General features: G+C 47.1%; 2 protein-coding genes across 5 annotated transcripts in view; one reads left to right on the forward strand and one right to left on the reverse strand.

Moving 5' to 3' along the window:
* Pced1a (PC-esterase domain containing 1A) overlaps window positions 1–3,031 on the reverse strand; it is a 30,083-nt gene extending 27,052 nt beyond the window's left edge. The window contains exons 1-6 of one of the 3 annotated variants that reach the window (XM_052724046.1): window positions 2,746–3,031; window positions 1,648–1,788; window positions 1,051–1,130; window positions 702–940; window positions 462–612; window positions 127–373 (exon numbers count right to left, since the gene is read on the reverse strand). In XM_052724046.1, the coding sequence (XP_052580006.1) occupies window positions 127–373; window positions 462–612; window positions 702–940; window positions 1,051–1,130; window positions 1,648–1,771 (841 nt within the window). In that variant the 5' untranslated portion in view covers window positions 1,772–1,788; window positions 2,746–3,031. Of the gene's footprint in view, window positions 1–126; window positions 374–461; window positions 613–701; window positions 941–1,050; window positions 1,131–1,647; window positions 2,534–2,745 lie in introns of those variants that run through there. The other 2 variants (XM_052724045.1, XM_052724047.1) reach the window with 2 other exon arrangements.
* On the forward strand, window positions 2,538–20,254 carry Vps16 (VPS16 core subunit of CORVET and HOPS complexes). 2 transcript variants are annotated; one of them, XM_052724037.1, is made up of 24 exons: window positions 2,538–2,700; window positions 12,225–12,313; window positions 12,544–12,641; window positions 12,723–12,851; window positions 13,137–13,281; window positions 13,400–13,515; window positions 13,614–13,736; window positions 13,863–13,918; window positions 14,255–14,344; window positions 14,434–14,528; window positions 14,689–14,765; window positions 15,183–15,314; window positions 15,412–15,539; window positions 15,668–15,703; window positions 15,845–15,953; window positions 16,110–16,244; window positions 16,341–16,449; window positions 16,557–16,654; window positions 16,742–16,849; window positions 17,130–17,207; window positions 17,298–17,467; window positions 17,550–17,646; window positions 18,281–18,384; window positions 18,489–20,254. In XM_052724037.1, exons 1-24 carry the CDS (start codon window positions 2,648–2,650, stop codon window positions 18,631–18,633), a joined length of 2,520 nt encoding a protein of 839 aa, XP_052579997.1. In that variant the 5' UTR covers window positions 2,538–2,647; the 3' UTR covers window positions 18,634–20,254. The 2 variants fall into 2 exon arrangements, with proteins under 2 accessions (XP_052579997.1, XP_052579998.1); XM_052724038.1 differs by lacking the exons at window positions 18,281–18,384; window positions 18,489–20,254 and adding an exon at window positions 18,160–18,274.
* Window positions 20,255–22,098: the final 1,844 nt, after the last annotated feature.

Below are 22,098 nucleotides of genomic sequence, written 5' to 3' on the forward strand. Positions count from 1 at the left end.
TCAGGAGCCACAACTGGTTTTCAAGCGATCATCTACTTTCTACCTCTGTTGCATTTGGTTCTTTGTGCCTTGTGTGCTAAAGGTCCTCTCTACATCACTACCCACCCACTCTGTGGCAGGTCTTACCTGGGAGAGGGTCATGTTTGGGTAGCTCCACACCCCAGGCATCAGCCACATGGCTCAGAAGTAAGTGTGAGAGGTGGCGGTGTGCGTGCTGGTCCCAGTGGACACCATCTCGATGACGATGATGTACAGCATGCCGGAAATGAAAGTGGAGATCTAGGACGTCGAAACAGTGGTTCCCAGCTAGTGTAGCACTGTAGAAGTTCCCCTCAACAACATCCTGTCGCAGAGAGACTGCCAGGGGCTGCAGCTAATTAAGAAAGTGGAGCCTCTAAGATGGTGTCCTATCTACCAGCCAGCCACTCTATCCCCTGTCCAGAAGGGCCCCAGTCACTCACCTCTGGCAGGAGGAAACCCCCAGTGACACGTTCCCCCAAAGGCATTGCCATGTTCCACACCAGGAGACAAGAGTCTGGCAAAACCTGGTCCATTCGTACAAACACTCGTTCCAAGTTCTGTCTGTAGCTCTCCATTGGGCAGCGGCCATATCTGTTGGGTAACACTTAGGGTGGGCATGGGCACAGGAATGGTGCCATACCTCCACCTCCAACCAGTACCTCCCTTTCCCCAGCCTGAACCTGGAGAGATCCCAGAGGCAGGAGTTGATGATCACGAGGTCAGGGGCAGGTCCATATGACAGCTCCTCCAAGACGTCCTCAAGGTACTCGGAGTAAACACGGGTGAGGAAGTAGAAGCGCACAAGGTGGTGGCCAGAGCCAGAGCAGAACTGGCGGACCTCTCGGTACTGTGTCCCATTGTGCAGCTCGCCCAGCTGGCCCCCGGCCACCAGCTGATCCTGTTCAAAGCTCAGCTCCCCCTACCCACCCACCCCCACCCCGATGGTCAGATCCATGCCAGGCAGGTGGTCTTTTTCAGGCCAGGGTCTGCACCCACCCAACACTGGCATGACTGCCAAGCTTCTCTCACCTTGGCTTTTAACTGGGAAGCTGTGAGCAGTGTGTCTTTCTGGAGCAGAAGCACCAGGTCCTTATACACAGCTCTCTGGACTGCAGGGAGACAGGGGTCCTAAGGTTAAAGCAGGCCTCACTCTGTCTCAGAGCCTCTCCAATGAAGGCCTTTTGTCTCCCAGGGTTTGGCTGCCCAATAGCAGCTCTATGGAGGGTTGACTTCGAGAAGAAAAGATGAGCTTTAAAAACCCAGGCTGGGTTCTTTCTAGTCATATGCCTCTCCTCTAACTTATGTATAGTGACCCAAGACCAACTGGCACATTTAAGTTGGCCCCGTCACCAGGGAAACACACAACATAACCCACAGTTCCTTTTAAAAAAAAATCATGGATGGTTACAAGAGACAAAGATGCTACAAGCATGGGCTAAAATGGTCGACAAATGATATGCCAGGACACCCGTGGAAGGTATGTAGGGGAAAAAAAAAAGACAGTTTAGTGTTCTAAGACAGAGTAAGAGATGGAGAAGAAAACTGAAATGGAGATACGGGGTGCAGACATAAAGAAAAGGCTGCAGATATAGGGCTGTGAAATGGCACCCTAGCGTGGTCACTCACTGGAGTCCCCCAAAATGACCACGAACTTGTTGTGCAGCAGCTGCTGGACTTCGGAGGCTTGGAAGTGGACCACGGTGCTTCGCAGCAGGCGGTGTGGCATCTCGTTTTCCAAACAGAAGACCATGCTGCCACTGACACCGGCTGCAGGGAGAGGCCACTATGCTGACAGAGAGCAGGGACTCAAGGTAGATCAGTCTGTCCCAAGATGACAGATGCGCGCAGGCCCCTCCCTGGCTGCTCTGAGTAATAGGGAGGAGAGTGGGGCCGCAAGGCGCATCCCGTGATAGCACCAGCCTTCATCACACTTGGAGGGAAGGCGGAGGGTCGCTTGGGCCGAGGGCCTATACTATGGCGCTTCGCGCGCGCAGCGACTCCCTTGCTCCCAGCCACGTGTCAGCGGAGGCCCCGCGTGTGCGCACACGTCCGCTTGCGCCAGTTACCAGTCTCCGGGCTCCAGGGATTCACCAGCCAGTAGGGCAGGCCCAGGTGCCGGGCGCCTTGCCCACAGCGGGCTCCTGATCTAGAGTCATGTTCCCGCGCCCCTGGAGGGCGGTAGGTTCTGCAAAGACCCCGCCCCACAGAGCCCGGGTGCCCAGGTTAGCTGTCGGTGCGCAGCTCGACGCCCAGTGCTCTCCATGCGTGCGTCGCGGTGGTCCAGCCAGCGACTCCAGCATCTGAGCTCCAGGAGGAGATGCTCATGGCTCCCACTTCCGGTCACTCATGTCCCTCCCTGCGCGACCCCCAACGTCGGAAGGGTCAGAAAGACAGCGAGGTTGGCCGCGGTGAAGGATAGGAATAAGTGTTAGGCCCACCCGGGCGGGCGCGAAGCCCGGGTAAGAGCGGAGGGCAGAAGGATAGCTCAGTGCGGTTTGCCCACAGTGCTGATGGCCGCTATGGCGGCCTCGCCACGTGACCCCGACGGGCGGAAGCGGAAGTGCGGCCTGGAGCTTGCGCCAAGCGGGTGTTTTCTCGGCGCCTCTAGCCGTCAGCTGTAGCCGACATGGACTGTTACACTGCGAATTGGAATCCACTCGGGGACTCTGCCTTTTACCGGTGAGCCGCCCGCCGCCTCACCTTCTCGCCCATCGCCTAGCTTACCGTGCTTGTTTGCCGGCTTGAGCCTCCCCCGCCGGAGCCAGCGGCGCTCGCCCCCCTGCGTCACTAGGGGTGCTGGCGCCCGCCCCTCGGGCGGCTCGCCCCAGCGTCTGCCACTTTATGCACGGTTGCCTAGGGGCAGCAATCTTTCCTTCCTCTGCTCCAACGGAGGCAAGCTCAGAAGGCACCCCAATACCGAGGTCTGTCGGTCTCCGGAAGGATGCTCAGATCACATTGAGGAAGGCCACCCGTGGCGACAGCGAGTGCCAGTCTCCTTCCGGAAACTGCTGCTGAAGTCAGACCACAGGGGCTCTCAGAGGAGGGCGGGATCGCCACAGCGGGCGGGGTGACAGTACTGACCAAAGCTGAGAGAAGGGGGTGAATAGCCATTCAGCTTTGGGGCACTGTTAATGAAGAACCCTAGGCACTGGCAACTCACTGAAGTTGGAGAGCCCTGAGCAGTGGGTCTTTCTCAAGTCTAAACTAGTAATATGATTGCAGTGGTTAGCGTCTCGCTGATTTACTTTCTTCAGAGAAAGTGCAAACTGCTTGTGGAACACACATCAATTGGCCAGCCTATATTTTGTCTCCTTGAGCGGCTTCCGATTTGATCTCAGCCATCTAATCGTGTTCCAGCCGCACAGAATTGCAGGCTCATCGCGTCACGCAATTTCATGGCTTTCTGTGTTTTCATAGCCCTACCGTCTCTTTTGTGGGCATTGTAATTTACCTCTTTATCACACTGAAGAATTATTGCTCATCTTTCAGGACCTCCCTGGTCTTCTTACAGTAGAATTTTTTGTTCCTTTCAGGGTTCGGTTGTAAAGTCTTATTATAGGTGGCAAATGAAGGCAATATTTGTATAGGTTTCTTCTGCTGAGCTCCTCGAAGGCTAAGAATGTCTCTTTTACTTCCCGTGCATATTTAGACCAGTGCCTGTTACCTAATAGTTGTCCAGCCTGTGGTGTCCCATGCCTCTAATTCCAGCACTTAGAGACAGAGGCCGGCTCCTCTCTGTGAGATCCAGGCCAGCCTGGTCTACATAGTCAGTTCAGGCCAGGAAGGGCAACATAGTAAGACACTGTCTCAAAACAACAACACAGAAACAAACAAAAGCTAATAGTTGCCCAACTAGTTGCAACATCGCAAAGAATGTTTCATTGATGCACCTGTAGATCACAAAGACATTGCATTGGTGTCTTATTTCAATAGAAGACATTGCTTCCGCTAGTGAAACTGTTTACCATTCTCATAGCCAAACTTTTAAATGAGATTTTGTTGTTCACAATGTGATGCACTTCCTAGACAAAGGATGCCTTGTGATAATTTTTGGAGATACGTTGCATTTGTTTATTCATAATTCCTCTTAGACACGTGTACAATATGAAAAATAAAAAAAATGAAAAACTTAGTTGAAATCAACAGGAACTATTAATGATTTCACCTGAAAATACTACTGGACAGGAGGATCATGATTAGTAACTGATCAGTTTATACTTTATCTTAGAAAGAAACAGTATGTACTTTATTTTAGAAAGTCAACGAGACACTAACCACTGTAATCACATTACTATATACACTATATATGTATACAGCCAATCCAGCTTTGGCTATGTACATACATTGGAGGCCAGCCTAGGCAAGATGAGACTCTGTCCCAAAATACATATTTAAAATAAAAAATAATAAAAATAAAATATTAACTATTATTTTTAAAGTACTTTTAAATCAGAGCATAGAAGACAATGACCTCATTACAACAGAGATCCTGCTGTCTATTGTATGAAATCTTAGCTTCATGGATGCATAAAATTTCAAAAGATAGGAGTGTGAGCGTGTGTCGTAGAAGTGACTAATTTCCCATTACCTGTGTTGAACTCATAGAAATGATTAGACGTGTTAACCCTGCTGGAGATTATATATATGTCCTGAGTTGCTAACAAATAAGACTTTCTTAAACTGGACACTATGCTAAGCACTTTATGTGTAGTTTCTTAAGTATCCCACCACATGGAATCAGGATCATGATTTGCTCCAACTTACTGATGAGGAAGCTGAGGGACAGAGTGTCCAGGTTAAGTAATTAAGTGGTTCTGTAAGTGGTAGCACATACCTTTAATCCTAGCAGAGGCAAATGGATCTCTGAGTTTGAGGCTAGCCTAGTCTACAGAGTGAGTGAGTTCCAGGGCAGCCAGAGCTACACAGAGAAACCCTGTCTTGAAAAACCTCCCTTCCTTTACCCCCCACAAAAAAACAATAGGATGTGGTAGACTCTATATGCCAAAACATAGAATTGTTTATTTTATATTTAGAGTCTGTGTGTGTGTGTGTGTGTGTGTGTGTGTGTGTGTGTGTGTGTATGTGTGTGTGTGCCATGGCACATGTGTGGACGTCAGGGACACCTTGTAGGAGGAATTGGTTCTCCCCTTCCCACCACATGGGATCTGGGGATTGAACGCAGGTCATCAGGCTGGTCACAAGTGCCTTCACAAAGCTGAGCCCTCTTGGCCCAAAATTTTTTTAAGACAGGAAAATGCAAAAGCATTTTCTAGTTTATTCACCAGTGTGGAAGTGTTTTAAGAATAGGTGCTTGGTTTCATTCATCTCCTCGTCTAGGACTTAGTCTGTGATTCTGAATAGTGGATAAATGGTACAGGTAGACTCTTTTCACTTGAGTCTCATCTGTAGGGCAGGAGTCTTTGCATTGGATTGATTTTCTCAAGAACTTGCTGGATTTGAAAAGGTGAGGAGAGGAAGTGGTGACCATCTCTTACCGGGTTCTAGAGATTTAGCCCTTTTAATCCTAAAACTGCAACTTGAGCTGATTCCATTCATTAGTTTGATCCTACCTTTGCCAGACTCTGTATGTGTCGGTAAGTGAGACAGACATAGAGTGCCTTTGACGTTCATAAGGCTTACAGCCAGCACATGACATGGAGGATAAGGACTCAACCTTTGATCATGGTTACTACGGGGAATACTGAACTTGGGGGTGAGAGGAAGCAAGGAACCAAGGAGGACGTGGGTTCTCAGCTTAAAATCATGAAAAGGGAAAAGTGAATTTGGCAGAGAAGAGGATGGACTTGTTTTGTATGTGTGGGTGTCTGTTCGTGTTTGTGGTGTGTGTAGGTATACATGCTCTTGCAGAAGGGGGAGGGTTGGTGGTGCTCCTCAGGAGCCATTCACTCTGTTTTTGAAAACCAAGTCTCTCACTGGACCTAGGACTTGCTGATTAGGCTGGGCATTCCCCAGGGATCCACCTGTCTCCACCTTCCCAGCACCATAACCACAAGCATGCACTACCATGCCTGGATTTTTATGTGGGTGCTGGGGATCAAACTCAAGGTCTCCTGCTTGTGCGGCAAGCACTTTAGTGAATGAGTTAGCTGTCTCCCCAGCCCCTGAACTTGGTTTTGAACACATTGAGTTTCAGGCACTTTAGAAATAGTTTCATTTGTAAAAGGAAGAAAAGTGATGATACATTTTATATAACCCTGAATAATTTATTCTTATAGGGTTGTTTTCCTTTCTTTATTTTCTCCCTCTCTTGATACTGGATAGTCCTGTTATTTTTTAAAAGGGAAGGAGATTATTATTATTATTATTATTATTATTATTATTATTATTTAGATTTATTTATTTTATGTATGAGTGCTCTATCGGCATGTACGCCTGCATGCCAGAAGAGGGCATCTGATGCCATTATGAATGGTTGTGAGCCACCATGTGATTGGTGAGAATTGAACTCAGGACCTCTAAGAACAGCCAGTGCTCTTAACCACTGAGCCATCTCTCTAGCCCCAGGAGATTATTTTAGTATTGTAGTTGTAGTTGTATTTTAAATAAGCATAAATATTTATTTAAAGCATCGTTAAATATATATAACAAAATGTGTCATCTTAACTTTTTTGTGTGTTTTGCCTTGTTTTAGAGAAAATATCACTACTTACTTTTTTTTATCTTTTTGTACGTGAGTGTTTTGTCTAGATGTATGCCTGTGTACTTCATGTATGCATTACCCACAAAGACCAGAAAAAATCATGGGACCCCTTGGAACAGAATTTACAGATATTTGTAAGGCAACATGTGGGTGCTGGGAATTGAACCTGGATACTCTGGAAAAGCAGCCAGTGCTCTTAACCACTGAGCTGGCTTCCCAGCCCTCCTTGATTTTGTTTTTTGAGACAGGCTCTCACGTAGCCCAGGATAACCTTCTGCCTCTACCTACCAAGTGTTAGGGATATAGGCATGTGCCAGTGTACCTGGTTTATCTAGTACTGGGCGTTGAACCCAGGGCTTCATGCATGCTGGACAAAGCATTCTACCAACTGAGCTGCTTTCCCAGCCCTTTATCTGAACCATTGTTTAATTACTGTTCAATAGTGTTGAGTATATTTACTGTGGTGTACAGCCAATTTAATTTTTTTTCATCTAACAAACCTGAAATTCTATACCTATTAAATAGTAATTCCCCATTAAACAAGCACTCCCATTTCTCTGAATTTGACTATTCTAGGTAACTCATGCAAGTGATATCTATCATTTGTCTTTTTGTGACAGGATTATTTAACTTAATATTATAGTATTCCCAAGGTTAATGTTATAGTATGTGTCATAATTTCTTATTTTTTAAGGCTGAAAGATTTTTTTTTTGTATGTACATACTCCATTTTCCTTATCCATTCTGTCAGTAAGCAGCATGGGGTACAGATGGACACTCCCATTCAGACGACCACAGATTGTGTGAGCCAGTGCAAATCTTTCCTTCCTTTAGCTGTTTCTCTCAGGTATCTGTCACAGCAGCAAACAGTCTGACACTTGGTTGCTTCTTGTGGGTGTTAGAATATATGGCAATTGGTTCTGTGGCCCAGAGCTGACTTCTTAGCACTCTGTGTTGAGATATGAGCTCACTGATGAGATGCAGTGCTTTGAAGAATGCTACAGTGATGAATAAAGCATTCTATATGTCGAGATTCTGATTGCCCACAAATGCATTCATTATAGGCAAGAAAGGTGAGTCTACCCAGAATATATATCTGTTCCAATAAGAACTAATCTCTGCCTCTTCAGAGCCCAGTGTTATCATCTTGCAGGTTGAACCTTTGAAAATTGTGCCATATTGGGGACCTGCTTTAAACACTCAACACTCCGTTAGCTAGCTCAGCAACTTCCATCACATCTGCTGGAAATGAGATCGTGATAGGGTGTTCAGGTTGAGGGTAGCTTCTCCGAGAGATGACAGACAAGCTACTTTCACCAAGAAGAGAGGCTACACAATGGTCAATTTCATTCGGACCTAACTACATACCCCTATTTAGGTTTCGGTATCCCATTGTTTCCTGATCAGTACCCTAACTTCCACATAAGATATGACATGCTGATAGACTCAACTGTTGTAATTTAAAAACCCACAAAATTAAAATTGTGTTGATTTTCAGTGATAGCAACTATGTAAGCTCCAAGTGATCATCTTAGACCTGTCATAGGAGCTTTCTGCTTCTCAGGTCATGATTAGTTAGTAGTCCAAGCAAGGTGTGAACATACAAGAATGGAGATAAAGGGACAGTTGGGAGCCCTGGAACCCAGCATCTATAAGGCAAGCCACACCCAAAGACTGGATGTATAGCGTGTAAAGGCTAGAAACATACTAGTATGCAAAATATGTATATAGCCAGATAAGAAGGTGTACAGACAAGTGGGTAGTCTGATATGAACAGAAAGCTTAGAGTGTAGTGTCTGCAGAAGAGCCCTGAGAAAGTGATCAGGACCTAGGCAGGGTTTTCCGGATGTGGTCACATGACTGGAATTGAGCGCCACCACCAAGTCTCTTCATACCCCAAGGCTGGCAGCAACAGGAAAGCATCAAGTGCTTGTCCTGTGTGTTGTTTAGTGTTCTAGCGCCCTCTACTGAGAAAGCGTCACATTGGCCTTACTGAGAGACGGGCTTGAAGGAATAATGGTCATTATTGTAGAATGTAAGATTTTGGAACTGAACAGCTGTCAGTTTGTAACTGGCATGCTAAGTCTGAATTAAGATATGTTTTCCTGCTGGGCGGTGGTAGCACACGCCTTTAATCCCAGCACTTGAGAGGCAGAGCCAGGCAGATCTCTGTGAGTTCGAGGCCAGCCTGGTCTACAGAGTGAGCTCCAGGACAGGCACCAAAATTACACAGAGAAACCCTGTCTCAAAAAACAAAACAAACAAAAAAAGGGTATGTTTTCCTGTATTTTCATTCAGTGAATATAGTAACAAAATATCAAATGTATATGTATTGTAAAATTTAAAAATCTTCAAGCCACTATGTGACTCAGCACGAAGGAGATAGAAGCTGTGATTAAAAGTGTGCACTACTGTACCTGACTCTTTTTTAGTTTTATTTTTATTATTTCTAAAGCATGTCTGTGAGTGTGGGTACAGGCCCTCAGTGCGGAAGAGGGACTAGGTCCCCTGGAGCTAGAGTTACGGGTGATAGTAGTGGAACTCAGGTTCTCCGCGTGAGTAGTATGAGCTCTCAACCACGAGCCATCTCTCCAACCTCTCATCTGTTTTCATATTTCTATCTCAAAACAGCAATTCTGATTAACTTTAGTTTATATAGTATGTTTTAGATCTGATATATACATATACGTGTGTGTGTGTATTCTTATATTTTCAAATGCTCTTAAATACCTTCTACTATTTTCTGTTTCAAAGAGTCCCTTTTGCAACCATGAACTTTAGAGTCAATGTATGCATTTCTGTAAAGAAAATATTGGGAAGAATTTTTGTCAGAATAATTGTACATTTGTGGATCATCTTACAATATTTAACCATGTCTTCTGTATCCTTGAGGAAAATTTGGTATGATTTTATTGTGTTTTTCATGAGGTTTATTCTTAAATATCTTAAAATTTTTATTGCTATCATAAATAGAATATTTTGTTTATTTTTTGATATTTACTTTATTAAAGACAAGATCTATGTATCCTGGCCAATCTGGAACTCACTATATAGGCCAGACTGGCCTCAAACACAGATCCTCTTGCCTCTGCCTCTGCCCCTCTGTCCTTTTGCCCCTCTGTCCCTCTTCCCTCTGCCCCTCTGTCCCTCTTCCCTCTGCCCCTCTGCCCCTCTTCCCCCTGCCCCTCTGCCCCCGCCCTCTTCCCCCTGCCCCTCTACCTCTGCCTCTGTTTCTGCTGAGTTCTGGAATTAAGGACATGAGCCACCATTGCTGGCATAACTAGAATCTTTTAAAAGTTAATTTTATAAGTCAAGTGTGGTGAATGCATGTTTTATTCCTAGCACTTGGCAAATGAAGAAGCAAATAGCTATGAATTCTAGGCTAGCCTGGCCTACATAGCAAGAGCCAGGGCAGCCTGTAAGCCCATGTCTCAAAAAGCAAAAACAAAAACAAGTTGAGTGTTTTCTCAATCATTTTCATTCTTCATTCATTCTCTCGTCCTTTCTCACCCCCCTCCACTTCCCTCCTTTTCTCTCATTCTACACCAGTCTTACTGTGAATGGAAAATTTCTTGCCATAGAAAATGGGCTGACGTTTGTTGCTGAGTTCTCTTACTGTCCTTACTGCTTTGCTGAGTGTCCCTCATTTAAACTGAAATAAGTATTTCATATTTCAGAGTTCTTTGTAATTTAGACTATTTGTGTAGACTTAGCCAGTTTATCATCTAATTTGAAACTCCAAAATCTAAAATGTTCCAAAATCTGAAACAACACTCAAGAAAATAAAGATTTCAAAGTATATTAGTCAGGGTTCTCTCTAGAGAAACAGAACTTATAGAATAAATCCATAGATAGCTATAGATGGATCCATATATATATATATATATATATATATATATATATACACACACATATAAATAGATGAATGGATAGATATAGAATATATATAATATATTATGAATATATTTAATGTTTACCTGTTATAATATATTTATATTATATTATGTATTATATGTATTATAATATGTATTATACATTAAAATATATAATATGAGGGATTTATTAGAATGGCTTACGGGGTCCAGTTAATTCAACAATAGCTGCATATGAACTGAAGGTCCAAGAATCCAGTAGTTGCTCAGTCCATAAGGTGGGTGGTCTCAGCTGGTCTTCAGTAGATGATGGAATCCCAAAGTAGGCTCTAATGTGATATAGAAATGTATTATATAGAAATGATAGGATAAAAGGGTAGATTTGGCAAAGTTTACTAGGGTACACAATATATCATACAAGTGCCAAGGAAGGAGTGGACTTGCTAGCAAGAGGGTGCCAGCAGGCTAAGAGAGAGCTTCCTTCCTCCGTATCGTTTATATAGGCTGTTATCAGGTGAAGTCCAGATTAAGGTGGATCCTCCCACCTCAAAGATCCAGATTAGAAGTGGGTTTTCCCATTTCTAATGGTTTAATTAAGAAAAAAATCCCTTCCAAGTGTGCCTAGCCAATTGAGTTTTAGTTCATTCCACATGTAGTCAAGTTGACAAGCAAGAACAGCTATCACACAAAGCATTCCAAATTCTAAGATGATAGGGGCACAGTTTATAGTAACAATTTTGCTCTTTCTCCAAAATATAAGTCTAGGGTTTTTATGCTGGGAGGAGGCTGAAGTTCAGGTTTGGTCTAGAACTACTAGTGTTGCCCAAGTTGACCTTGAACTTGAAATAATACTTCTGCCATAGCCTCTCAAGCTCTAGGCTTCCAGGTGTGAGCCACTATGCCTGATTTAGTTTGTTTGCTTGTTGTTTTTTCCTTAAATTATTTTGGCTAGAGCCCCAAGAGGGCCATTCCCTCCCCTACCTCCAAGCATCCAGTGATAGCGTGTTTGGAGCGTCAGCTCCTTCTCATGCAGCATACATTCACACATGCATAGGGTTGCAGTCTTCCTGCCTGCCTGAGATTTTGTCATCTCATATAAGCCAGGATTCACAGGACTCCACCAGCCAGACTGTCTCTAGCCCTATCTCATTGAAGAGCTCATTTTGGGGTGTCTTTCAGGAACTGTCAACTCAGTGCTGCTAAAACTGGCTTCATCTCTAATCTAGTTTGACCCCTAGACATAAAGAGCACAATCTTATTCCTCATTGGAAGCAGAAATAGAAGCGGTCTCCTCTTCCATGAGGAGGCCTCTGAAAGTCTCCCTTTCCCACTGTTTCCAGCCAGAGCCCGCACCCTACCTTAGCACCGTTCCAGTGTCTTGTACATGACCTGCACATCGCAGTTGCTCCTACCAATATTGGATATTTGCCTCAAAAGCTACAGCCTTCCTTGCCAATATGCTATGCTATCTCAACCTGTGGTTCAGAGGCCTCTGTAATTTGGTCAGTTTCTAGTCCTCCTCCTCCTCTCTGCCTCTTGGGTGTGTGTAGGAGGACTCTCCTCCACTACCAACCTGCAGAGGAAAATGGTAATTTCCGGCATTTCTCTGGGCCTCATTCTATCTAGATACAGGATCATGGGGAAGCTAATCTGTTTATCTCCGTGGGCAGGAAATATGAACTGTACAGCATGGACTGGGACCTGAAGGAGGAACTCAAGGATTGTTTGGTGGCTGCTGCACCCTATGGGGGTCCGATTGGTATGCACCCCTCTATTTCTACTATGTGTTGTTGGGCCCCAGGGTTGTTCTCTGCCAATCCACCTTGCTAAAATGCTTCTAATTTGGGTCCTCATGAGAAATCATCACCTGTAGATTTCTTAACCTCATGGTCCCTCGATTGCCATGGGGTGGCATGAGGAACTACTCCAGGAGGCTTACCTCATATGGGGCCTGAGGATCTAGGACAGAAGTCCCTTCTCAAAATGCAGCTCTCCTGAGGAACTGTTGGAGAAAAGAGAAGACTGCCAGCGTGCGGCCAGTACTGGAGATCTACTCTGCTTCTGGCATGCCACTGGCCAGCCTGCTGGTAAGCATGGGGCCTATCCCTACCACGTGATGGGCAAGGCTGGCTGACTCCAAGAAAAGCCAAAGGAACCTCTCTCTGCAGTGGAAGAGTGGGCCTGTGGTGGCCCTCGGCTGGTCAGCTGAGGAGGAGCTGCTCTGTGTGCAAGAAGACGGTGCAGTGCTAGTTTATGGGCTTCATGGAGACTTCCGGAGGCACTTCAGCATGGGCAATGTAAGGGCCACAGGAGCCTGAGGAGGGAAGAGCCTCATCACCTGTAGATTTCTTTTTTTTTTTTTCTTTTCTTTTTTTAAAGATTTACTTATTTATTATGTATACAGCATGTATGCCTGCAGGCCAGAAGAGGGCACCAGATCTCATTACAGATGGTTGTGAGCCAACATGTGGTTACTGGGAATTGAACTCAGGACCTCTGGAAGAGCAGTCAGTGCTCTTAACCTCTGAGCCATCTCTCCAGCCCCACCTGTAGATTTCTTAACCCATGGTCCCTTTTGCTAGGAGGTGCTTCAGAACCGAGTCCTGGACGCCCGGATCTTTCACACTGAGTTTGGTTCTGGGGTGGCCATCCTCACAGGGGCCTTTCGCTTCACCCTGAGTGCCAATGTGGGTGACCTCAAACTCCGTCGGATGCCAGAGGTGCCAGGTAAGCCCTGATACTTAAGAGAGCCCTTCAGTACCACAAATGTGCCTCCAGACTGGGACCAGAAGAGACAGACACTGTGGGCTCTGGTCATTCCAAAGTATCCTCTTCTCTGTCACAGGTCTGCAAAGTGCACCCTCATGTTGGACCACACTGTGCCACGACAGAGTAACGCACATTCTTCTGGCTGTAGGACCTGATCTTTACCTCTTGGATCATGCCACGTGCTCCACAGTGGTGAGAACCGAAGTGGGAATGAAATGGAAGAGCTGGCTAAGCAGTAGGAAGGCCTTGAGAAGTCAGTTTATCTGGTTTCCTCCTTGGCTCTGCCCCAGACACCTGCTGGTCTAGCCCCGGGAGTGAGCAGCTTCCTACAGATGGCTGTATCCTTCACGTATCGTTACCTGGCACTCTTCACAGACACGGGCTACATCTGGATGGGGACAGCGTCACTCAAGGTGTGGTTCTAAAACAACAAAGGGTAGTGTGCTCTGTCCAGGGGAGATCCGTTGTGAATAGGGTCATGGCTTTTCAACAGCAGGGTCACTGCTGGGACAGAGCCTTGACATGCTGTGCCATTTCAGGAGAAGCTGTGTGAGTTCAACTGCAACATCCGGGCACCCCCGAAGCAGATGGTCTGGTGAGGAGAGAGGCGTTCTTTAAAGCTGGGGTTAGAGCATAGCCTTGTTCCCTGGGATAACTTGAGTCATCCTGTCTTCTGTTCAGACTAAGTGGAGCTTAGGCATTCTCTTCTCTGCCCACCCTTAAAGGACCATTGTCCTCTGTGGGCCACTTGACTGGTAGTGCCAAAGCAAGAGGGGAAGCACATGGGTCACTATATAGCCAGAGAAATGGACTAAGGGACACAGTATGTTCAAGGCTGTCCCAAGGAAAAGGGGTGCAAGCAGTGATGTAGAAGACATGGCCATGGGCCCGATGTCCTGAATGTCCCAGATGTGTATCATGTTGTCCACAGGTGTAGTCGTCCTCGAAGCAAGGAAAGGGCCGTTGTGGTGGCCTGGGAGAGGCGGCTGATGGTGGTGGGCAATGCACCTGAAAGTATTCAGTATCCTTGGAACGCTTTCTGTGTGGGCTGGCGAGGGAGGGGAAAAGGGAGGTGCCCTGTCTTTGGATAGAAGCCTTGACGAAACTCAGGTTTGTGCTAGATGAGGACTCCTACTTAGTGCCTGAGCTTGATGGGGTCCGCATCTTCTCGCGCAGCACCCATGAATTCCTGCATGAAGTCCCAGGTGAGGCCCCCACAAGGGTACAGTGTTACCTAAGGCAGGTGCTCCTGACCACAGACTACCACACTGTCCTAAGACAATGGCCCCAAACAGGATCTAGGTATTAGGGGCAAGCTGAGAATTTTCATGCTTCTTTATCACTACTCAAAAACTCCTCCCCTAGTGGCCAGTGAAGAGATCTTCAAAATTGCCTCAATGGCCCCTGGAGCACTGCTGTTGGAGGCCCAGAAGGAGTATGAGGTAAGTTCTGGTCAACTTCTAAGACTCCCAAGATGCTCTCTCCCTTCCTCTTTTCCTGACTGGACCAGCCCTCTGCCCTTGCCTGAGCACCTATGATAAGCCAGGTGCCACCTGGCAGGGGAGGGGTTTAGGTAAGACTGGCTGGAGCTGACAAAGGCTAGCACATTTAAACTGGCTGGGCAGGGCAAGGCATCCCTACTGTACCCAGGCTCAAGTTAGTGCTACTATTAGGAAGTGTCAAGCACCCCCACCCCACTCCCACACAATAAACAGTTGTGGGCCCCTCCAGTAGACTGAGTGGATTGGGTCTGTTTGGCCTTTCTAAGTCATTGCCATTTGAACTATGTAGTCCCAAGAGGCTAGGCGCCACCGTGAGGTGTTCTCTGTGATGCTCCGTCTTTGGACCTCTCCCCACAGAAAGAGAGCCAGAAAGCAGATGAGTACCTACGGGAGATCCAGGAGCTGGGGCAGCTGATCCAGGCTGTGCAACAGTGCATTGAGGCTGCAGGACATGAGCACCAGCCAGACATGCAGAAGAGTCTGCTCAGGGTTGGCCTGGAGGCAGTTTTGGGGGAGGGTGGGCTGGGGATGGGGTGGGCTGGGCACTGAGGGAAGTTCTTTTCCATTGCCCTTTGGTTCTTCTCAGGCGGCTTCCTTTGGAAAGTGTTTCCTCGACAGGTTCCCACCTGACAGTTTCGTGCGCATGTGTCAGGACCTGCGAGTGCTCAATGCTATTAGGGACTACCACATTGGGATCCCTCTGACCTATAGCCAGTATCCTCCTGCATGTCATGAGGGTGTTTACAGCTGGGCATGGCAGGGGAAGGGGCAGGAGATGTGGTCTGCAGATCCCTGGCAAACAGGACTTACACCAATTGGATCCTTAACCAAGGAAAATTCAGATACAAGCAGCTCACCATCCAGGTGCTGCTGGACAGGTACAGAAGCTCAGGGGTGCTGTAGGAGGGCAAGAGTGGGTAGTATTACAGCCTTATGTGGGGTCTTGTGGGTACTACTCCTCACATGCCTTTTAGGACTAGGAGGACTCAGCCCTGTGTCCCTTCCCCCTTGTCTGCCAGACTTGTGTTGCGGAGGCTTTACCCTCTAGCTATCAAGATATGCGAGTACCTGCGCCTTCCTGAAGTACAGGGTGTCAGCAGGATCCTAGCCCACTGGGCCTGCTACAAGGCAAGGACATGGGATGTGAGGTAACCTTGGGCCCTGGAAACATAGAGGAAATACAGAGCATGGAAGTAAAGGGTGGGTTCTGACGGAGGTCCTGTGGGATTGGGCAGGTGAGGAATGACATCCAGACTTGTGTGACACCCACATACACACTTACAGGTGCAGCAGAAAGATGTCTCAGATGAGGATGTGGCACGGGCTATCAATCAGAAGCTGGGTGACACGCCTGGTGTGTCATATTCTGACATCGCTGCACGAGCCTATGGCTGTGGCCGCACTGAGCTAGCCATCAAGGTGTGATTGTGTTACCTTTCCCAGACACCCCAGGGTGAGTGGTCCAGGCCCTTATGCACGTGCCCCTCTTTGCTTTCTGGCCCACCCACCTCACAGCTGCTGGAGTATGAGCCACGCTCGGGGGAGCAGGTACCTCTTCTCCTAAAGATGAAGAGGAGCAAACTAGCACTGAGCAAGGCCATTGAGAGTGGAGACACTGACCTGGGTGAGCAGGGTGTGGGTGAGGACCAGGTGGCGGTGGGGTGAGAAGGTGAGTGAGCCCTATCGTGTGCAGAGCTGGGCTGGAGGCCCCACCTACTTTATCATCGCCAGTGTTCACAGTGCTGCTGCACCTAAAGAATGAACTAAATCGAGGAGACTTTTTCATGACGCTGCGGAACCAACCCATGGCCCTCAGTTTGTATCGACAGGTAGACGCGTGTGAAGGGGAGGGACGGGTTGGAGCTTTCTGAGCCCTTGAGTTGGCTTTCCTGACTAATCTTCTGCCCATGACCCAGTTCTGTAAGCATCAGGAGCTAGACACGCTGAAGGACCTCTACAATCAAGATGACAACCACCAGGAGCTGGGCAGCTTCCACATCCGGGCCAGCTATGCCGCTGAAGAGGTCGGAGGTCCAGAGGGAGGCCGGGGCCTTTGGATTAGTTTTTATTCAGTTCTTTCACCGAGACCTAGCTCTCTGCATTTGGTTACACCCTCTCTGGTCATAACTGTTGAGGAGTCTGAGAACACGAGGCAAGGATATGACACTGATTTCAAAGGAGCTAGCTAGCTTCTCGAGGACACCAGAGGAATGCCCCTAGTGGATAAGGCTGACTGTGGGCACAAGGGTGGAGAGAGGCAAAGCTAGTTAATACGTTGTCCTCTGCATACCTTTATCTGTGTAGCGAATTGAGGGGCGAGTAGCAGCTCTGCAGACGGCAGCTGATGCCTTCTACAAGGCCAAGAATGAATTTGCGGCCAAGGTTTGACTGCCTTTTCTAAGCTCCCTGTCATGCCTTCTTGGTCTTTCTCCCTTGGCCTTCATCCCCAACCTGCCTCATTCTGGTCTCCAGGCCACAGAGGATCAGATGAGGCTCCTGCGGTTACAGCGGCGTCTGGAAGATGAGCTGGGGGGACAGTTCCTAGACCTGTCTCTACATGACACAGTCACCACTCTTATCCTTGGAGGCCACAACAAGCGTGCAGAGCAGCTAGCACGTGATTTTCGCATCCCTGACAAAAGGTGGGTTAGGATCCCGGCTGTAGGTAGTCCTGGGACCTCTTGCCTTTCCTGCATACCTATGTTGAGCCCTGCTTCCCTGCAGGCTCTGGTGGCTAAAGCTGGCTGCCCTGGCAGATTTGGAAGATTGGGAGGAGCTGGAGAAGTTTTCCAAGAGCAAGAAATCACCGATTGGCTACCTGGTGAGCCAGGGATCCTCCTGAGAGTAGTCCTGGGAGGGGGCCAGGCATGGGAAATGGGGACGATGGTCCATTTGTGCACCCATTCCACTGTCCTGTGTTCTGAGCCAGTACTTCTTGTGCCTGTGTGAATGTGGGCAGACACATACTGTGTGGGAACTCTGGAGGACAGGCCCAAGCCTGCCTCCTACCTTGTGGTGGAAGGAGTTGCTTTACCCAGTAAAGACTACAGGGGGCACTATGTGCCTGAGGGCAGAAGGGGCAGGAAGGGCCATCTATGAGGCAGTGGAAGACATTGAGGAGGTGCTTGAGACATATTGAGGGCAAATTTGATAGTGGCAGCCTGAGAGAAAATACAAGGCCTGAGAAGACAGCAGGCAGAAACCCTACTTTGGTGGTGGGAGGGTGGAGGTGGTGGAGGAGGAGCATGAGGAGGACTCGGCTCAAGTCTCTAATAGGTCTTCGGTTTGGTTGTTTCTGTTATAAAAATGGTGAGCTCCATATTGTTTCGCACAGGTGGAAAGGAGACTCGAGACAATGACTGTGTATAAAATACCTATGGGCAGTGTGTCCTCTGGGCTTCTGCTCCTAAGAGAGAGGAAAGAGGGCTAGTCTTTGTCTCCTCTGTCTTGTGAAGCCCTTTGTAGAGATCTGCATGAAACAACATAACAAGTATGAGGCCAAGAAGTATGCTTCCCGGGTGGGCCCTGAGCAGAAGGTCAAGGCTTTGCTTCTTGTTGGGTGAGTCAGATGGAGACCTGTGTGTACGGTAGCTGAAGAGTGGGCTCATGCCCTGGAACAGCCCCAACATCCCCAACATCATCCCCCTTCTGCTCAAACCACAGGGACGTGGCTCAGGCTGCAGATGTGGCTATTGAGCACCGGAACGAAACGGAGCTGAGCCTCGTTTTGTCCCACTGCACTGGAGCTACAGATGGGGCCACAGCGGACAAGATTCAGCGGGCCAGAGCACAAGTCCAGAAGAAGTGAAGTGCCTGCCCGTGGGGGGCTAGTTACAAGCCAGAGATGTCCAGATGTAAATAAATTTGGAACGCTAATTGAGAATAGTTGTTGTATGCCGTCTAGCCTAAGATTAGCAGGCTTGAGGCAGAACCATCTAGCCTCTGCAACAGAACTCCACATATTTGATTATATTGAGGCTGTGAATAGGAACTTATAAGAGAGACCTATTTATTCACGTGGTTGCTCTCTCAGAAGCTGTCTCTAGCCTGGAGGAAGGTATCAAGAGAGATGGCATAAAATTCAAGCACCAATCCAGCAAGACCCACACCAAAAAGATTACATGTGTGTGTTCTCACAAGAACCATACTATATACTTTGCCATTATTTCATTCATTCCTCATGACAGTTCTGAGATGTATAACATCCTTCTCTTTGTAGAAAAGAAAACTGAAAACCAGAGATTGGTGAAAACAGATATGTTATAAAAGAAAGATTTGGGCTGGCAAGATGGCTCAGCAGCTAAAGGCTCTTGCTGCCAATTCTGGCAACTTGAGTTTAAACCCCTGTCCTCTGACCTTTACCCACATACACACACACACACACACACACACACACACACACACACATACACACACTGAATGAATGGGTGGATGAGTGAATGAGTGAGTGAGTAAGACTAACTAGAAGTAAATGAGGATTTGAAACTAGGTTTGACTCTAGGCTGGAACTGAAGTCAGGCCTTCTGATCTGGGAAGACAGAGGCAAGGCCCCTACATTGCCCTGCGGTAAAGATTGGAGAATGTATGGGAAGCCCATGACCATCCCATTGTTAGGGTTGGAGGAAACATCTTTGAGACCCTTGGCTGTTGAACAGGAAGTAATGAGCAGTTGTTGGGTGGTTTCAGAGCTTGGAAAAATAGGGATGGAAGATCGTCTCAGGTCTGTCCAAGAGCAATTGCTGTGAACTGGACCCCCTAATCCCATCCTACTTCCGTGAGTCCTTCACCTCCAGTCAGCAAGAGGGCTTTGGCTTTCTGCCTTCTGATGCAGCCCCCAGACAATACTCCAGTGTACTACAGCATTCCCATCTGTCAATGTCAAAATCCTATCCTCCATGCCCCCCCAAACACACACACACACACACACACACACACACACACACACACACTTGTTAGCAGAAAGAAACCAAAGCCTAAAGGAAAGGACCGCACTAGAGCTTCCCACATTTCCCTCTCTGCCACTCCTTGTCCTAACTATGCTTTTAAAAGGCAAGAGAAGCTAGGCATGGTGGCGTACACCTGTAATCCCAATACTTGGAAAGCTGCAGTAGGGAGACTGCTGTGAGTTCAAGACAAGCATAGGCTATACATGACAAGACCCTGTCTCCAAAAACAACTACCACAACAAACAGATGTGGTGGTGCAAGACTGAAATCCCAGTGTTTAGGAGGCAGAGGTAGGATGACTTCTACCAGCCTGGGCTGTATAACAAGTTCCAAACCAGCTAGAACTACATATCAAGACCTGTCTCAAAAAAACAGGAAAGAGATTCTGGGCTTGGTAAGGTGTCGCTTCCTTTATTCCCATCTAATTTGTAAATGCAAGTTTGTGAAAAATCCTCCAAGAAAATATATTTCAGTATAAAACAACTACTTACTCTGACAGCGTTTATTGTGTGGGTCTGAGAATGCGGGCAGGATCCAGCAGTGCTGCTTTATACCTTGCTCATGGGTCTGGAGAGCAGCTGAAAGCTCAGAGGCTGAGGGTGACTCGATATCTGGGGACTGAAATCACCTGGAGGCTTGTTCATTTTTGTGTCTGGTTGTGGACCAGATCTTCTGCAGGCTGGTGCACCTCACACCCAAGGGCAAGTGTTCTCTGTGGTAGCCAGATGGAATCTCTGTTGCCTTTCTCTGTCTAGCACTGAAGTTCGACATGTCCCCCCACATTCTGTCAAAGCGGTCTTCTAAACCTACCTCACCTAGCTCAACATGAAATAGTCTCACCTCTTGATAGGGGAGCACAAGGTTCTGGGAAGATTGTGGTCTGTTTGAGGAGTCAGTTTGACTTAATCTCCTCTTTGGAAGGAAAAGGACCTCTAGTACTGGACACGTTTCCTCCCCAGTCAGCCTCACAGACAACTACTCAAGTTGTCTCTTTGATGTCCTTTGGAAGCTTGCTGCTGACATTTGAGTTCTTAGTGAAAAGCGGTTCTTTCTGGAAAGGAAGACTTGGCCAGTGCTTTTAGAGTATATGTGATAAATCCATACTCCCAAAGTAACATGCAAACAGTAAACACTACACCTGAAATCATAGAAATATATGAGAAATTACAACGGCATATGGATACAGTGACTATAACTACATGAAAAAAGTACATGTATAAAGCACCGGACTTGTCCATAGGGAGAGTTATTAAAGATTAAAAGCAGAGGACTTTTAATATATGTAGCACATACTAGCCAGCCCAATTGATGCCTAGTCATCCTGACACACAAACATCACTGTAAAGCCATAACCTTTCCTTTCTTGTTCATCCCCAAGATCACACATTAATACCTACATTACAATATGAACATTCCAAATTTTAAAAGTCCCACAGTCTTTAAAAATCCAAACACTTAAAAATTAAGTCTCTTTAAAATACCCAGTCACTTAAAAAAAAAGAATCTTTGTAAAATTCCAAAAATCTCTTAAGTTCAAAGTCTCTCAGCTGTGGGCTTATGTAAAATCAACAATAAATTGAAGACTTTCTGGCTTCAAGAGGGAAGAACCAGGGCATAGTCATAATCTGAACAAAGCAAAACCTAATGCTAACAGTGTAAATAGTTCAACATCAGTGATCTGGACTTCTCCAGAGGACTTGGGTCACTTCTCTGGCTGTGCCCTCTGCAGCACACATAGCTTGTCTTCCAGGTTCTGCTGGTTCCACTCTACTATTGCAGTTCTTTGTGGTGATCTCATGATGCTGGCATCTCCAAAGCACTGGAGTCTTTTGCTGCAGCTGGGCTGCACTTTCACCAATAGCCTCTCCTGGACTCTTCAGAGACTCCAGCGCTGCCACATGGTGACAAGCCTCAGATCTCCATGACCCCTCCATTCCTTCAAAACCAGGTCTAACTGAGTGACTCTTACACTATCAAGTTTGGCTGCCAACAGGAGATACAACCTTGTGGAACACTTCGGGAATATACCTGTGTATTGACCCTGAGGAAACACTTGCCAGAAGATTCACATCAGTGATGCTGTTTTTTCCTAGTCACAGCTTATCCTTCAGCCCCAGCTCACCAGCACCATTGCTGCAACAAACTGAAGATTTTTCTTTAGTGTTTCTGACCTCTTGTTAATCACAGCCAATTGGTTTGTTCGTTTGTTTTTCGAGATGGTTTCTCCATGTGGTTTTGGTGTCTGTCCTGGATCTCGCTTTGTAGACCAGGCTGGCCTCAAACTCACAGAGATCCACCTGCCTCTGCCTCCCGAGTGCTGGGATTAA

The sequence above is a fragment of the Peromyscus californicus genome, unplaced genomic scaffold (genome assembly GCF_007827085.1).
Source record: "Peromyscus californicus insignis strain IS unplaced genomic scaffold, ASM782708v3 Scaffold_7__1_contigs__length_154581171, whole genome shotgun sequence".
Taxonomy (NCBI): domain Eukaryota; kingdom Metazoa; phylum Chordata; class Mammalia; order Rodentia; family Cricetidae; genus Peromyscus; species Peromyscus californicus.

What these genes read in the sequence shown, in the direction of transcription:
- Vps16 (XM_052724037.1), top strand. Translation starts at nt 2,648, where the DNA reads ATGGACTGTTACACTGCGAATTGGAATCCACTCGGGGACTCTGCCTTT. An exon ending in TGCCACTGGCCAGCCTGCTG is followed by an intron (nt 12,642 to 12,722) that starts GTAAGCATGGGG and finishes CTCTCTCTGCAG; the next exon opens with TGGAAGAGTGGGCCTGTGGT. An exon ending in TCGGATGCCAGAGGTGCCAG is followed by an intron (nt 13,282 to 13,399) that starts GTAAGCCCTGAT and finishes TCTCTGTCACAG; the next exon opens with GTCTGCAAAGTGCACCCTCA.